This window comes from Vulpes lagopus, chromosome X (genome assembly GCF_018345385.1).
Source record: "Vulpes lagopus strain Blue_001 chromosome X, ASM1834538v1, whole genome shotgun sequence".
NCBI lineage: Eukaryota > Metazoa > Chordata > Mammalia > Carnivora > Canidae > Vulpes > Vulpes lagopus.
This window is the reverse complement of record NC_054848.1, coordinates 91,833,385-91,851,956: the sequence shown is the minus strand read 5'-3', so window position 1 is coordinate 91,851,956 and position 18,572 is coordinate 91,833,385. Positions and strand designations below refer to the sequence as shown.

General features: G+C 39.2%; 1 protein-coding gene across 4 annotated transcripts in view; it reads right to left on the bottom strand.

The window, feature by feature from the left end:
* Positions 1–2,137: 2,137 nt before the first annotated feature.
* LOC121482820 (protein SET-like) overlaps positions 2,138–18,572 on the bottom strand; it is a 41,663-nt gene continuing 25,228 nt past the window's right edge. The window contains exons 1-2 of one of the 4 annotated variants that reach the window (XM_041740718.1): positions 18,384–18,478; positions 2,138–3,946 (exon numbers count right to left, since the gene is read on the bottom strand). In XM_041740718.1, coding sequence (XP_041596652.1) covers positions 3,019–3,888 — 870 coding nt within the window. In that variant the 5' untranslated portion in view covers positions 3,889–3,946; positions 18,384–18,478 and the 3' untranslated portion in view covers positions 2,138–3,018. Of the gene's footprint in view, positions 3,947–7,647; positions 7,712–17,821; positions 17,910–18,383; positions 18,479–18,572 lie in introns of those variants that run through there. The other 3 variants (XM_041740719.1, XM_041740717.1, XM_041740720.1) reach the window with 3 other exon arrangements.

Genomic DNA, 18,572 nt, shown 5'->3' with positions numbered 1-18,572 from the left:
AGTTTACTACTCCAGCAGGAGGAAGGAAGATTCTATATTTGAACACCAGGGGCAGCTGGGTGGTGCAGTCACTTAAACACATTCAATTCTTGGTTTCTCTTCAGGTCCTGATCTCTGTCTGTGTCATGAGATCGAGTCTTGCATCACACTCTGTGCTCAATGAAGGGGTCTGCTTAAGATTCTCTCTCCCTCTCCCTCTGTCCCTCCTGCTCCTTTTTTCTCTCAAATAAATAAGTCTTTAAAAGAAACCTACATTACACTTTAAACTCCTAGTTTACTCCAATGGACTTTTTATTTATAACAGGCCCTCCCAATTCTCCTCTTTCCTCTGTAAAAGAGTGTTGTTCTCCTTTGTTCTCTGAACTTGCCCATGGCTTTTCCTATAGCTTGCTTATCTCAAACTGCAATTACTTTGCTATTCCTGAATAAACCCATTTGCTGGTAAAATAATTGGCTGTTTTACTTGTAAGGTTCACAACTTACATATTGTAAAATTTTTAGCAGCATCTGTCTTCTATCTACCAGATGCCAGTAGCACTCCCTTGGTTGTGACAACCAAAAACATTCTTCAGCCTTTGCTAAATGTTCCCTAAAGGGCAAAACTGCGCAGTCAAGACCACTGGTCTAGGTATACCAGACAACTAGCAGTTCCTAACATGAAATGCTGTTTCATACCTTTGATAATTTGCATAAACTGTCCCCTTTGCCTGGAATCTCTTCCCTCTCTTCTGCCTGATAACTTTTGTTAATGGTTCAAATAAATGCTTAAAGCTACTGTTTCCTGTATTCATTTCATTTTGGGAGCTCCAATGTCTAATACAGTCCCTGGGATAAAATAGGTGCTAAATAAATTGTTTGCTGAAAGGATTAATCATCATTAAGAGATTTTTATTGAGCTCCTTGTGAGCACTGATTTTTATAAAAGGTACAGAAGGGATCCTCACTCTAAAGTGGTTTACAATTTAATGGTTGCGATAAAAACTGTTAATTATCCCCCATTGTCCCATCTCTCCTTTTGTCTTGAATAAAAACAGCATTGATGGCTGCCTAGTAAAAACATTTCCTAACCTCCTTTACAGAGTAAGTCCTTGACAAGTGATGTAAGTGGAAGTGGTTATGTGTCCCTTAAAAGAAGGGACATGTTCACCTTGCTTTCTTCCTTTTGGCTGGATTACAAATCAAGTGGCTGGAACTCAAGCTGCTATTTTGGACTATGAGGCAAAAGCCTCAGGCTACGAATGGCAGAGCAACAATAAAGATCAAGGGTGTATCCCTGATGAACACAAAACCACCATACTCACCTTGGACTTCATGTCTTCTGACTTTATAGCATAAAGAAATAAACTTTTATCTTGTCTAGAACATAAACTTAATTTCAAGTAATTAAGTTGGGAAGACCAAAAGCAGAAGAGATTGAAGAGGAAAACAGAATCCTAGCATGGATGATAATGCAAGAGGTGGATGCAATACCAAGGATACCTCATGCCCAGAGGTGCTCGGGAGTGGGGTTTAAATTCCTAACACCTGCAAAGTGCAGGATCCCACAGTCTAGCAATAAATGATAGTAACAATAAAATGATAGTTGCAGTAAAAAGAAACAGCAGTACCAATAAAAATAATAGTAAAACAGATCTGAACTGGTGGGAATCGTGCAGCCCAATAGAGATAAACATGCAACTTCTCTGTAAGAATATAGGCATGCCCAAACACGACACTTCAACAGAGAGTAAGCACACTGAGGATGGACTCACCACCAAGATGACAGACCACATCGGGAAATTAATTGCCTTAAGGAAAAGAGCCAGAAGATGCAACAAATGAGACAATTTACACATGAGGAACCAGAGATAATAAAGCAATCTAAAAGAGCTTCTGGAAAAAGGAAGGAATAGGAATTATGAAACAAAAAAGTAAGGGGTACCTGGGTGACACAGTTTGTTGAGCATCCAGCTCTTGTTTGGGCTCAGGTCGAGATCTTGAAGTCATGAGATGGAGCCCTGAGTCAGGCTCCACGCTCAATGGAGAGTCTGCTCAGGACTCTGGCCCTCTCCTCTATGCCGTCTCTCATACATACATTCGTACATCTTTTTTAAAAACCCAAAAAAGTTAAAACATTAAGACAGATGGATCTGAAAAATACCCAAAAAGAAATTTTATTTATTTTTTTTGTGTACACATTTAGTTTTATTTTAACAAAGCACCTTGTACACTTTTAACGTTTAAAACTGAGCATCTTTCCAGTGAAACAAAAAAATTTTAAAAATAAACAGGAACAAAATTACAATAGAGAATGTCAATTCCAAATAAGATCCTACAGGTTCTGCTAATTCTCCCATCGAGTGGCAGGGCTCAAGTCATCGTTAGGAGTTTTATTTTAAAAGTGTCATCTTAAACTGCAAGGATGTCCGTTAAACATCACAATTAAACATGCCAAAGGAGAAGCCATGTTGTCAAAATGCCCACTTAACCCACCCAAACATCTCAAACCCACCCTTTGCTGACCTTCTATAACCCCATTTTTTAAAGTTTTTTTTTCTTTTTTTAAACAAGAGAAAGTAGACAGGTAGATGTTGGTAAATGCTAACTGTCCATATTCACATAGAGACACAGTGTAATCTCTGAGCCCAATATACAGAGAAAGGAGGAAAAAAGCTAGAATTCTACGCACTACTACACGGGCCTAGCACCCTCCAACTTTCAGCAGAGCTAAGGGAGCAGAAGGTTTTTCTTTTTTCCCACAGAGCACGGTGGTGTTGATTCTATAAAGTTTTTGTTCAGACAGAAAGGAATAAAAATGAATTTGGAACAGAGAGGGGTAGAGATTCTTTTCCTGCTGTATTCCGCTCAAGATATTTCCCCTCAAAATAGGTTGAGAACCATGGTATAAAGAGAGAGAAAAGACTTCAAAAAACAGGGCGAATGAGCACAAGAGGAGGAGGAAAAAAAAAAGGGATGCAACTTGCTCCCAGGGACTGAAGAAAACTAAATAAAGGAAGGTTGGAATCCATCAGTATTCCATTAATCATCATCGTCTTCATCCTCCTCTCCTTCCTCCCCCTCATCATCATCATCATCATCATCTTCATCATCATCATCTTCATCCTCATCTCCTTCATCAATATCTTCCAATCCTTCTTCATCATCATCATCATCATCATCATCTTCTTCTTCATCATCTGTATCAGGAACCAAGTAGTACTGTAATGGATTTGGCCAAATATCATCTTTGATGATCTCTCCTAACTCATCTGCACCTGCATCAGAATGGTCAGTAAACCAGGTGAAGAAGCCCTCTGGTTCCTCGTACTCTCTCTTCCTGCTGGCTTTATTCTGCATTTGACTTGACTGTTTCGTCAAATCCTTTCCAGATTTCCATTTGATTTCAGTGGACCTTGAAGATGGATCACCATTCTCATTCAGATGAAATTCTTTGGAGAGAACTTTATTTTTGAAGTACGGGTTTTCATCAAAATAAAAATCTATTCTGTAACCTGATTTAATATCTTCAGATTCTGTCACTTCAACTCTTGTCAAATAATGCAGTGCCTCTTCATCCTCCTCCCCAAGCAGTACAGACACTTGTGGATGGTTGACAAATGTAGTTACCCAAAAGTTGGGGATTTTGGGGATCAATTCTGACCTCCTCTGAAAAAACGGTTGGCAGAGTTTGTTATATTTCTGTTCTACTTTCAAAATCTCCTCACTGGCTTCTTCATTAAGTCTGTCTATTTCATTTTGTACTTCATCAATATGTTCAATTACTTCTTGCTGTTCTTTTTCTCCGTTCGGCAAGGGCTGAGAGGCTGACATCTCCTCCGGCATGGGGGCAGGAAGCAGCCTCGGTTTCTTCATTTGAGGTGCAAGTGAGGACTGGCGCTTGGGGGCCATGCTGTGAGGAAACTCCACGAAACCAGGAGAGAGGCACCTCAGGAAGAAGCTCCAATTACTGCAAAAAGAAATTTTAAAATAATATCATTAAATTTTGAAAAAAAATTAAAAATTAATAGACAAAGTGAACAATAGACTAGATACAGCCAAGGAAAGAATCCGTGATGTGGCAAACAGATATGAAGATGTTACCTGGAATCCAACACAGTAAAACAATGAAATAGAAAAAGCAAAAGAAAACCTGGTTACATGGTAGAGAAAATGAGACATTCCAACATACATCTATTAGGGATTCAAGGAGAGAATGGGAGACAGACAATATTTGAGGAGATAATGACTAAGATTTTTATTTTTATTTATTTATTATTTATTATTTATTTATTTTCAATATTTTATTTATTTATTCATGAGAGATACAGAGAGAAGGCAGAGGGAGACAGAGGCAGAGAGAGAAGCAGTCTCCCTGTAGGAAGCCCAATGTGGGACTCGATCCTCAAATTCCAGGATCATGACCTGAAACAAAGGCAGACACTCAACCACTGAGCCACCCAGGCGTCCTGAGATTTGGCCCTGCAACAGGCTCCATGCTAGGCTCTCTCTCCCCCTCCCTCTGCCCCCCTCAACTCGTGCTTGCACACATGTTCACACACACACACACACACACACACACACACACTCTCTCTCTCTCTCTCAAAAAAACCCCACAAAACCCCAAACAGGAAAGGGAATTGAGATGGTCTGGGGTGGGCTGACTGTTATTAAAGGGCTGTCAGGGTCACCTCATTAAGGAGGTAACATTATAGCAAAGATTTGAAGGAGGTGAGGTACTTGGTAGAAATGTATCCAGCTAAATTTGTATTTAGGCATGAGAGAAATAATAGCATTTTTAGACACATAAAGATGGTGGCTGTTCACTATTCACAGTCTCATTGACATAAATATTAAAATGAAGATTTTGCAAGAAGAAAACTGAACACAAAAGAGAACAAACAAAAAGGAATGGTGAGTAAAGCCTTCACAAATCTTTTTAATTTAAGATTTATATATTTTTTTAGAGAGCACGTGCACGTGAATGGGGGGAGAGGCAGAGGGAGAGGAAGAGAAGCCTACTCCCTGCTGAATGTGGAGCCTGATGTGAGGTTCAATCTCATGAACCTGAGATCATGACCTGAGCTGAAACCAAGAGTCAGACACTTGGGACACCTGGGTGGTTCAGCAGTTTGGCGTCTGGCTTCAGCTTGAGTTGTGATTCTGGGATCTGGGATCAAGTCTTGCATCAGGCTCCTTGAGAGGAGCCTGCTTCTCCTTCTGCCTATGTCTCTGCCTCTCTCTCTCAGTCTGTGTCTCTCATGAATAAATAAATAAATCTTAAAAAAAAAAAAGCCAGATGCTTAACCAGCCAACTGAGTTACCCAGGTGCCCCAACTTTGCAAAATCTAAATGTATACTGTTAACATTTAAAGGGGAAGTTAAAAAATGAAACCCAAATACCTTAGAACCATAACATAGAAAAGTAGATGGTGTGATGGGAATGATTGGAGTTAAAGCCCTGAAAACTCCATGTACTGGTTGGAAGAATGATGTTACTTATTAACTCTAAAGTTATTAAAAATTAAACATGCATGTTGACTTTTTAAATCAACACTAAGAGATAGCAAAACCAAACAAAAACATACATTTAAAAAACTAAAAATACAACCCTAAATAGCCAAGAAGTTCATGAGAAACTCTTTTTTTTCTTCTTTTATAACATTTATTTTTCTTCTGAGGACAAGAGCTATTCATGTTTTTTTGCAAACACTTTGGGAAATAATTGCCTGTAATGACAGTACCCAGAAATATATATTAACATTTAAATATGTATCCTTCCAGAATTATCTTTTCTGTGCTTGTAAAACATGTCTTTAAAATTAGAATCATACCATGCGTATGTGATACACTGATTTTTATCATTTGACAACATATCACAGATGTTTTCCATGTCAGCAAAATAAACTATTTAATGGTGCTATAATACTTATGAGAAACTCTGAATGGAAATCATGAAAAAGTTAAAACTGAATCACAATAAATATAAAAACATGTGACATGCATCTAAAATGGAATCATGAAGAAAATTTATATTAAACACATTTTTAAAAAATATGCCAAATTAATGCATAAAATATTATTCAAATTTATTTTTATCTTTTTTTAAAAGATTTTATTTATTTATTCACGAGAGACACACACACAGAGAGAGAGAGAGGCAGAGATACAGGCACAGGTGAGGGAGAAGCAGGCTCCATGCAGGGAGCCCGATGTGGGACTCGATCCCGGGACTCCAGGATCACGCCCTGGGCCGAATGCAGATGCTAAACGGATGAGCCACCCAGGGATCCCCTTTATTTTTATCTTTATTTTTTTTTAAGTAGGCCCCACGCCCAATGTGGGACATGAACTCAACTCTGAGAATAAGAGTCTATGCTGTCCCCGATGTTTATAGCAGCAATGTCCACAATAGCCAAACTGTGGAAGGAGCCTCGGTGTCCATAGAAAGATGAATGGAGGGAACCCTGGGTGGCGCAGCGGTTTAGCGCCTGCCTTTGGCCCAGGGCGCGATCCTGGAGACCCGGGATCAAATCCCACGTCGGGCTCCCGGTGCATGGAGCCTGCTTCTCCCTCTGCCTATGTCTCTGCCTCTCTCTCTCTCTCTCTGTGTGATTATCATAAATAAATAAAAATTAAAAAAAAAAAGAAAGATGAATGGATAAAGAAGATGTGGTTTATGTATACAATGGAATATTACTCAACCATTAGAAATGACAAATACCCACCATTTGCTTCGACGTAGATGGAACTGGAGGGTATTATGCTGAGTGAAATAAGTCAATCAGAGAAGGACAAACATTATATGGTCTCATTCATTTGGGGAATATAAATAATAGTGAACGGGAATAGAAGGGAAGGGAGAAGAAAGGGGTAGGAAATATCAGAAAGGAAGACAGAACATGAAGACTCCTAACTCTGGGAAACGAACTAGGGGTAGTGGAAGGGGAGGAGGGCGGGGGTAGAGGTGAATGGGTGACGGGCACTGAGGGGGGCACTTGACGGGATGAGCACTGGGTGTAATTCTGTATGTTGGCAAATTGAACACCAATAAAAAATAAATTTATTATAAAAAAAAAAGAGTCTATGCTGTACCAAATGAGCTGGCTAGGTGCCCCAAGAGTTTCATTTTTGAAGCTACAGAGAGACAGAGAGAGCAGAAGAAACCTAAGAGGACGGAGGGAAAAAAATAATACAGAGAAAAGCAAGAAATAATAAACACAATGATAAATCGATCATTTATTGAAATGATCAATAAAATCAAAAGCTGGTTCTCGGGAAAGACTAATATCATAGACACACCTCTATGAAGATTGGCCTATTTAAAACGATGAAAGGTATACATAAGTAACACTAGAAAAAAGATATGGGACGCCTGGGTTGCTCAGTGGTTGGGCATCTGCCTTTGGCTCAGGATGCGTTCCCAGAATTAGGTCCCACATCGGGCTCCCTGCATGGAGCCTGCTTCTCCCTCTGCCTGTGTCTCTGCCTCTCTCTCTGTCTCTCATGAATAAATAGATAAAATCTTCAAAAAAAGTGTTTCAAAAAAGAGTAATTACAAGATTCAGTTAAAATTTAAAGCCATCTAGAACACTTTGGAAACAGAACAGAATGAAAATGTTCTTTTCCACAACATTCTGAAATCCCACTAAAATGATAATAAATAATTACATGCAGTGTCTGGCTGGCTCAGTTGGTGGAGCATGCAACTCTTGATCTCAGGGTCACAAGTTCGAGCCCCACGTTGGGCTGGAGGTTACCTTAAAAATAACAAATAAATAAATAAATAAATAAATAAGAAAAATATGGACCCACAAGGACATAAAACTTGCTTAGCTAATGGAGGAATTATGAAACTAGTAATAAGTACATGCATGGGGGAAGCCAATAATATATAATCCAATTTGTGCTGCAGAAACTCAGGAAAGTTCAGAAACTAAAGGCATCAGCATAAACAGTAAAAAGTATCTCACATTATGTGCAAGAATTGTAATATGCTGGGAAAAGGTCTATGATTTCTGTCAGTCAAACAAGTACTGCTGATACTGCTATGCTTTGTTGCCTCCATTCATAATTGAAGGAGATGTTAAAGTTCACGTTAATGAAAATAAAGATGTAATTTTTTTCTTTTTTTAAGATGTAATTTTTTCCATCCAAGTTCACAAGTTTAACATATCTGTGACCCAGCAGGTTCACTCTTAAATATATATGCAATAGAAATACGTGCATGAAGAAACATATATAAGAATGTATGTAACAACATTATTTAATAGCCAGAAACTGTAAACAACCTAAATGATCAAAACCAGTAGAATGGCATCCAGTAAATGGGAATCTAAGAAAGGCAAAGGAATTTCCAGGATGACATCTATGCAGCAAGCCTAAAGATCAATCAATCCTTATAGGAGTAGAAGGATAGATGGCAAGAGGAAATATGTCTTCAAAAAATAAAAAACAAAATAAAAACTAAACTAAAAGATTACCTGATCCCTTTGACCTTATGGAGTAGGGTTTTCCATCTCTGGAGGGGCCTGGTAGAATAATTACTAAGAGGTACAAGAAAACAAATCAATCAAACAAAATAAAGTAATTATTAACTCTGGATAAAACAAAATATCGTATTTCAAAGGAAGCATAATAAGAGTATACAGCTGATCCTTGAATAATGCAGAACTTAAGGGCACGACTTTCCCAGTCAGCAGTCTAACTTTGGGCTCCCTTAAGACTTAGCTACCTCCAGCCTACCGTTGACTGTAAGTCTTACTGATAACAGAAACAGCTGGATTAACACATATTTTGTATGTTATATGTATTGCATACTGTATTCTTACAATAAAGTAAACTAGGGAAAAGGAAATATTACTAAAAAATCATAAGGAAAATGTTTACAGTAATATCTGTATTATTTATTGAAAAAAATCCATGCATGAATAGACCTGCGCAGCTCAAACTCATGTTGTTCAAGGATCAACTCTATTATATATCTCAGCTATGAACAACATTAAATAATCATAATAATGTTAACACTGAATTATGATTTTTTTTGAATCATGATTTAACAAAAAAATAGAACCAAATAGGACAAGGGGAAGTATATGCACTTTACACTGTGAATAAATCCTGTTAGAAACACTATTTTTTTACTTGTGGTTTGCCAGTCTGCCATGACTTGAGTCATTAATAACAGAAACAATTTGTAAGCTGGAACTATATTCTACAATAGAAGTTTGTGACATTATGAAATTCTCCAAAACATGTTTTACAAGATATTAAAGCTAATACATGCCTTAATATAGGATGCGTAAAGGCAGATTCTTTAGTAAAATAGTAAGACAAGAGTCCTTATCTCTTTATACTGAATGTCTGGGAGGCACAAAAAGAGGTCTCCTGCAGCTTATGATAAAGAACAAAACAGTCAAATTTACTGATACTTAGAAACTTGCCTTCAAGATGATTATTCAGGTTTTAACAAGTTTTCTTATTTAGCTCATAGGGACTTAAATATTCTCCACTTTTTTATTAGTAAAATTAGAAAGGCAATCTATAGCAAAGCACATAAATGAACAGAAATTTTAGGTCAATAAGTGTTTTCTGTGTGCTCAATATGCCTTGTCCATTTTCCCCTTTTAATTGGGAGTGGACAGTACAAAAATTGTATTCTACATTTATCCTCTCAGACACATTCTAACTCCTGTGTGTTTGCAGGAGGTGGTAGCTATAAGAGAACAATGCTTACCTTCAATAAAATTCAATAGATAATTCTCTCCTTTGCTTCTGGGTAAAGTTGAGTAGAAAAGGAAAAGGATTTGGGGAGTTAGGCAAATAATCTTTTGGTCTGAGTTTAAAACTAGGGGGAGAAAAACAAATAAATTTTAAAATTTTTATTTATTTATTTTAGAGAGAAAGAGAACAACCAAGCAGGGGAGGGGCATAAGGAGAGGGAGAAAATCTCAAGCAGACTCCCCACTGAGCACAGAGCCCAACATGGGGCTCAATATCATAACCCTGAGATCACAACCTGAGCCAAAATCAAGAGGCAGACACCCAACCTACTGAGCCCCTAGGTGGCCCCCAAGTAACTTTTTAAAATTGTAGGGTAGGGGCCAAAGGCTGGCAATCTTAAAGTGTGCCACCTGGCATATTGATTATTTTGAATCAAAAGTTACTTAAGGGGCACCTGGATGGCTCAGTTGGTTAAGTGACTGTCTTTGGCTCAGGGTCCTGGGATCAAGCCGCACATCGGGCTCACTGCCCAGTGGGGAGCCTGCTTCTCCCTCTTTGTCTTTCCCCGTACTCATGCTCTCTCTCAAATAAATAAATGAAATCTTTAAAAAACCTTAAGAAATAGCCAGTGCAAGAATACTCTGATACCACCCCCCAACTTTGTCTCCAGAATGCAGGAAATAAATCTCCCATGTGAAAGGTACACCCTCTGTGTACCAGGAAGTAAATAGGCATCCTTATCACCAGAGAGAGAATTCACAGCCAAGAAGGCTGTATAAACAAACCTTATACTTTTACTAATTGACTGCCCCAGCCCAAATTCTGTTTAGAATTCCTTACTAATTGAAGCTCCTAAACATAAGTTTTCTTTGGCCTGTCACTTCTTCATAGATGTATTATCTCATTGTCTAAAAAGTATCAAAAACTGCCTGGCTTGGTCATTTCTTTAGGTCTCAATTTCAGTATTGGACCTCTGTGCATATGTAATTAAACTTTGTTTTTTTCTCCTGTTAGTCTCTCATGTCAATTTTTACTTTTTATTATTTTTTTAAGATTTTATTTATTTATTCAGAAAGACACACACACAGAGAGGCAGAGACACAGGCAGAGGGAGAAGCAGACTCCATGCAGGAGCCTGACGTGGGACTCGATCCAGGGTCTCCAGGATCACACCCTGGGCTGCAGGCGGCGCTAAACCACTGCGCCACCAGGGCTGCCCTCTCATGTCAATTTTTAAAAAAGATTTTATTTATTTATTCATGAGACACAGAGAAAGAGAGGCAAAGACACAGGCAGAGGGAGAAGCAGGCTCCATGCAGGGAGCCCAATGTAGGACTATCCTGCGACCCCAGGATCACAACCTGAGCCCAAGGCTCAACCGCTGAGCCACCCAGGTGTCCCTCTCATGTCAATTTAATTTTTAGACCAGCTAGCGTCTTGAAGAACAGAGGAAAACTTTTATTCTCCAACAGTAGCAGACTTTTTAAAAAAGATTTTATTTATTTATTTGAAAGAGAGAGCACGAGTGGAGGGCAGATGCAGAGGGAGAAGCAGACTCCCCGTGGAATAGGGAACCCGATGTGGAGCTTGATCCCAGGACCCCGAGATCATGGCCTGAGCTGAAGGCAGACACTTAACCAATGGAGCCACTCAGATGCCCCAGAAAGATTAACTTTAAAAAAATTTTTTGAAGTAATTTCTGCACCCAACGAGGGGCTTGAAGTCACAATCCTGAGATCAACAGTCACATGCTCTATCAACTGAGCTAGCCAGGCACCCCAGAAAGACTAATTTTACAGTATTCATCTTGGGGAGTGTCTGGGTGACTCAGTTAAGCATCCAACTCTTGATTTCAGCTCAGGTCATGATCACAGGTTGTGAGATCAAGTCCTGCACTGGGCTCCATATGGGGTATGGAGCCTGCTTAAGATTTTCCCTCTCCCTCTCCCCCTCCCCTCTCTCCTTCTCTAAAAAAAATAAAATATTCATCTTCACATCATCAAGATAAATCTTTTCTATTTTGAATTCTCTGTTCTTAGCTGATGCCTCTAAATGATTTCATGTTTAAACTCACCATTATTCATTACATACTCATATGAGTATCTAAACAGTATTTAAAGGAACCAAAAGGCAAAGGGTCTCTAATGTCCATAAAGACAAAATGTGGGAGGCACCTAGGTGGTTCAGTCATTTAAGCATCTGACTCTTGATTTTGGCTCAGGTCATGTTCTCAGGGTTGTGAGATTTAGCCTAACTTCTCATTCAGCAGAGACTCTGCTTGGGATTTTCTCTCTCTACCCTTCCCCCTGCTCACACACATGCTTGCTTGCTCTCTCAAATAAATCTTCAAAAAAAAAAAAAAAGACAAAATGTGAACTATGAGGTATTTTAACACTGGAAGCTTTTTTTTTGTTTTTGTTTTTGGGACACTGCCCATTTGGTCACTTAACCAACTGCACCACCCAGGTGCCCTGAAAGTGAATTCTTTATGTCATATCTTCTATTACCTCTTGTTTCATGTCATCAGCATACATGGTGAAGGGCTAGTTAACATCTTTTTTTATAATCCTTTAGTGATGGTAAGGTACTTCAAATAATTATACTTTTTTAAGCCTCCTTTTTATGTTGGAGTCCAAAGTCTTCAAAAATACCTTTAACTTGGCTAATATATAAAATGAAATATTATCATTCCTTTATAGATAACATTAAAATTGTAAAAAGTATTTGTGTAAAATAATTTTTTGTACTTTAAAAATTATCCATCTCCTTTTCTAATTGTCTTCTTGGGATTTGGGTAATTTCAGAGCTGGTCAGGGTCAATAATTAATTACAAACAACGAGTACAACAGTGATTAAATGAAAGCCATTTGGATCTTGAAACAATGTTAGTCTTACGGTTCCCATTATGCTGAGTGAAGCTGAACACCAAGCAGCCCCACATGATTCCCACAAGTTTTATTTGTGAAAGGAATTAATATAAAAGGGACAAAACAACGTTAAAAAAATGGCCTGCTCAATGAAGACCAGGGAAGAATTCCATAGATCTTCAGAAGAAAAACAGTTTTTCTGTGTGTATATAGATATTTTCCTTCTGCTTTTCAGGGCAAGGAGGGTAGGGGACAACCCTAACCATGATATTGCCCAGCTCAGGAAATAGGAAGAAGGATCTTAGACTATACAGTGAAACAGTGAGGGTCAATGATATAAGGAACTTTGGGAGAGTTCTATACCTCTCACTCTCTCTTTTTTTTAAAAAAATATTTTTATTTATATATTTGACAGAGAGAGCTTAAGATTTAATTTTTATTTATTTATTTATTTATTATTTATGATAGACATAGAGAGAGAGAGAGAGGCAGAGACACAGGCAGAGGGAGAAGCAGGCTCCATGCACTGGGAGCCCGACGTGGGATTCGATCCCGGGTCTCCAGGATCGTGCCCTGGGCCAAAGGCAGGCGCCAAACCGCTGCGCCACCCAGGGATCCCAAGATTTAATTTTTTTGAAGTAATTTCTGCACCCAACGAGGGGTGCAGAGAGAGAGAGAGAGAAAGCGCACAAGAATGGGAAGCAGCAGGCTAAGGGAGAGGGAGACAGGCTCCCTGCCGAACAGGGAGCCCGATGCAGGGGTCAATTCCCAGGACCCTGGGATCAGGACCTGAACTGAAGGCAGACACTTAACCGATTGATTCACCCAGGTGCCCCTCTTTTGGTCTTTTATTCTCCCCTTTAACTGGTGAAAAGGCCTTATACCACACTCTTCCCCCTGGGTTTTGTTTTTTCTTTTGCTTTGTAATAAATGATATATTAACATGGTACAATAACCAAAAGGCTAAGATACACAGTGAAAAAATAAATATATGAAAAGATGGGCAACATCATTAATCATCAGAGAAATGCCAAGTAAAACTACCATGGGCCTCCACTATATGCTTATTCAGTGTTGGCAAGGCTGTGAAGCAACTGGGACTCACACACGGCTAGTAAGAATGTAAGATGTTACAAACACATTAGAAAGTTCTTTGGCGGGATCCCTAGGTGGCGCAGCGGTTTGGCGCCTGCCTTTGGCCCAGGGCGCGATCCTAGAGATCCGGGATCGAATCCCACGTCGGGCTCCTGGTGCATGGAGCCTGCTTCTCCCTCTGCCTATGTCTCTGCCTCTCTCTCTCTCTCCGTGTATGTGACTATCATAAATAAATAAAAATTTAAAAAAAAGAAAGCTCTTTGGCAGTGTGCAAGCCAAGGGTAGGCAGCATCACTTTGGCATAGTGACTATTTAGAATTACTATTACCTCTGCCTCTCTCTCTGTGTCTCTCATGAATAAATACATAAAATCTTTAAAAAAATAGAATTACTATCACTTAAGAGAAAAAAATAAAATTACTTGAAAAAGAGTCAGTGCAAGTAACATTCTGACTTCCCTTTGTCACATAAATCTCCCATGTGAAAGGCACCATCCCTGTACCAGGAGGCAAAGACACATCCTTATCACCAGAGACAGAGACTTCAGAGCCAAGAAGGTTGTATAAACAAGCCTTATTACTTTTACTATTGTACTGCCCTAGCCCAAATTCTGTTTAGAATTCCTTACTAATCGAAGCTCCCAAACATAAGTTTTCTTTGTTTTGTCAATTCCTCACAGGTTTGTTTGCCAAAAAAGTAAAAAAGCTGTCTGCCTTGGTCATTTCTTTGGGTCACAATTTTATTATTAGGCCTCTGTGCACATGTAATTAAACTCTGGCTTTTTTCTCCTATTAATCTGTCCTATGTTGGGGCACCTGAGTGGCTCAGTCAGTTAAGCGTCTGTCTTTGGCTCAGGTCATAGTCCCAGGGTCCCTGGATTGAGCCCCATGTCAGGTTCCCTGCTCAGCGGTGAGCCTGCTGCATCCCTACTTGTATTCTTTCTCTGTGTCAAATAAATAAATAAAATCTTTAAAAAATATATGTCTTATGCCAATTTAATTATTGGGCTAGGTAGAGGAATGTTAATATGTCAAGTAAAATTTTTCCTCTATTAGAGTGGAACAGGGGCACCTGGGTGACTCAGTTGGGTTAAGCATCTGCCTTTGGCTTAGGTCATAATCCCAGAGTCCTGAGATTGAGCCCTGTGTTCTGCTCCCTGCTCAGTGGGGAGTCTGCTTCTCTTTATGCCCCTCCCCAACTTGTGCATGTGCATGCTCTCTCTCTCTGTCTCTCTCAAAAAAAATAAATAAAATCTTAAAAAAATAGTGGAACATATGCTTACTCTATGGTCCAGCAATTCCAATGCCAGGTATGTATCCAATATAAATGCATACATCTGATCACCAAATGATATGTCCTGGAATATTCAGAGCAGTACCCCAAATAGTGAAATGGATACACTGTGATAGACTCATAGGATGGAATATTATACAGCAATGAAAACGAACAATTTAAAGCTACACATGAGAATATAAATGAATCTCATAGTCATTAATGTTTAGAGAAAGAAGGTAGACATAAAGAGTACACACCATGTAATTCAGTTTACATAAACTTCTAAATAGGCAAAATTAATGGGTGGTGCTAGCAATTCATCAAGTTGTATATTTATTATTTGTGTACTTGTATTATGCATTATACCTTAATTAAAAGATTAAAAAGAAACTTTACAGTGTGTGGTAGACAATATAATGCCCCCCCAAAAGTTATCTACACCTTAATCCCTAGAACCTGTGACTATGTGTTCAAAAAAAAAAAAAAACAACAAAAGGAATCACCCTGAGACAGACCCACAACAGCAAACCAAGACTTAATTCTAGTTCAACCTATCCCAGGAATGTGGCCTTTTAACAGTCCAGCTGAAATTTCCTGATCAGCATTAGTGAGATAATCTGTATGATAAACACCCTACCTTTCCTTCCTCTCAGAAAGAAGTCAGAAAAGAAAATAAAAGAAAAAAGAAAGAAAGTCAGGGCTTCAAACAATCATTTCTTTCCTTTTGCTAATAACTTCCTTGCGCTGCCCTCCTGTTTAAAAAACCTTCCTTTTGTACAGCTCTTCTGAGCAACTTTCTAGTTGCTAGATGGGATGCTGCCAATTCACGAATCCCCTAACAAAACCAATTAGATGTTCAAATTTATTCAACTGAATTTTGTTTAACATAAAATATGTGGCAGAGGGAATTAAGGTAGCTAATCACCTGACATTAACATAGGGAGAGATTTTGGATTATTCAGAACAATATAATCACAGGGATCTTAAAAGTGGAAGGAGGGGGCACCTGGGTGGGTCAGTCAGTTAAGTGTCCGACTCTTGGTTTCAGCTCAGGTCCTGATCTCAAGGTCCTAAGATTGAGCCCCACGTCTTGGGCTTTGTGCTGGGTGTGGATACTTTTTAAGATTCTCTCCATCTGTCCCTCCTCTTCTCCCTCTCTAAAAATAAAGTGGAAGGGGTCAGTAGAAGAGGGAGTGAAAAGGAGGTAGATAAAGTAGGGTCAGAGAGAGATGCCATGTTGCTGGCTTTGAAGATGGAGGAAGGGGCCCTGAGAAGAGGAATATGAGCAGCCTTAACACTCTGAAAAGGTCAAAAACCAGATTCTCTCCTAGAGCCTCCAAGCAAGAAATTCAATCCTCAATTTTAGTCCAGTGAGATCCCTGTTGGACTGGAAGATAATAAATGTGTATTATTTTAGCCTGCTAAATTTGTGGTAATTTGTTACAGCAGCAATAGGAAACTAATATAGTCGGTGTGGGGAAAGATCAAGTGTTCAGTTTGGGACGAGTTTAGGGAACCTGAACATGTTAGACATCTATGTGGAAATATCAAACAGGCAGCTGGATACGAGTCTGGAATTCTGGGGAGAGGTATGGGCTGGAGATACAAATTTCGAAGTTGGCAGTGAAGAGAGAAAAGCCAAAAGAATGGATGAAATTAACAAAGGAGTGAGTGTAGATAGAAAAGAGGTCTAAGGATTGAGCTCTGGAACACTCAACTCTCACAGCGGACATACAGCTGGTGGTTTAAAGCTAGCGAGCACTCCGGGGTGCCTGGGTGGCTCAGCCAGTTAAGTGCCTGTCTGATGCTTGGTTTAGGCTCAGGTTGTGATCTCAGGGTTGTGAGATGGAGGCCCTCGTCTGGCTCCGTGCTTAAGCCTCTCTCTCTCCCTTGTCCTCTGCCCCTCTCCCTCCTCAAATATAAAAAATAAATCTTAAAAAAAAAAAAGCTAGCCAGCACTCCAAAACAGAGGCAGACACCAATATGTAAATGTAGAGGCAGATACTTAAGCTAGGCTTGTAAGAACAGGCAGATACTGGAGACAGGAGTAACAGATCTCAAATACAGAGAAACAGTCTTGGCAAGAGGAATCAGGCATATACTTGGCAAGAGAGGTTGAGAAAAATTTAAGAACAGAGTCTGAGTAATATATTCCACATGTCAGCAAAGATGGGTCTTTGGCTCTGAGCCAACTTCCTGTCTTGGGCTTCTATTGCATCCTTAACTTGATTTCTGCCCCTTGTGGGTATCTTTCTAGCTTATCATTTGCCCTTCTCTCCCATTTCTCTTCCTTTTTCCTTAACTGCACATAATACAGAAATAATATATTCAACTGATTCTGACATTTGTTTTTCATATTTTAACACCTTCAAAATCAGGATGGGTCTTAAAATTGATGGTGTGTCATAGTTCAATTGGCAGTGTTTTTCTCTTCCTTGGTATGTAAAATAATGGTGGTCTTAGATTCAATGATACCTTTGACTTCATGAAATACAAGCACTTTATCATTTAGGGAAATAATTCAAATTTTGCATTGTTTTAAATTTGAGGGGCTGAGCTTTACTGAAGTTTAATTTACTTAAAATAACATTCACCAATTTTAAGTGTACAATTCAACAAGTTTACACAAATGTGTGCAGTCATGCAACCACCACTAAAACCATGACAAAGAGCATTTTCAAGCCTCCAAAATGCTTCCTGGAGTCTCTCTGCAGTCAATCCCTTCTCCTCACCCCTGTACCCGGGCAATCATCGATATGCCTTCTATTACTGAGTTTTACCGTCTCCAGAATTTCACAGAAGATTGTACAGAATGCACCCTGTTTCTGTCTGGATTTTTTCACTCGGCATAATTATTTTGAGATCATTCACGTTGAAAGACATACCAGTTCGTTTTTATCGCTGAGTATTATTTCATTCTATGAATGTACCACATTTTGTTCATTCGTCAGATGAGACATCTGAATGGTTTCCAGTTTGGGGCTATTATAAGAAAATGAATAATTAGTCTTCAAAGCGGGGGAGAAAGAGTAAATCCTTCTAATGCAAGTTGAGTAATACTTTATTTTCTCCCCCCGTCGTGAGGCGTGAGTACCACGACAAAATCCTTTCGCTCAAAAAAAGGATAAGGAAAACTAATCTCATACATTTTGGTCATACTGCTCCTTTAAGTATCAGTGAATGGTATTAAGTATCTGTGAATCCTAACCAATGCAGGGGAAAAGGAATTCCAGTTTCCGAAAGTGCACTTTAAAGTCAATAATAGAAAATACAAGTCTAAAAGGAAAGAAAGAGAATACAAGTCGTTCCCCCACTGAGGTAAACTTTGGCTAACATCGGGTTACCCGAGGAAAACGAAGCCTACAGAACTTACTTTTTTTTTGGCAGAACTTATCTTTTGAACTGAAAAACACTAAACTTTCAAGAGTAAAGATTCCATTTACTTACAAGCAGGGACGCTGAGAGATCTAAGGCTCCAGAACGCCCCAACAGAAGCGGCTAACTACTTTGTACGCCGGGACTTGTAGTTCGCGAAAGAGTCGTTCTCGCCAAGATGGCGGAGTGGTTACTGACGTAAGATGAGAGGCCCCGAGGGAGTCTGGGCCGCGAGGGGATTGGGCGGTGCGCAGATTCTGC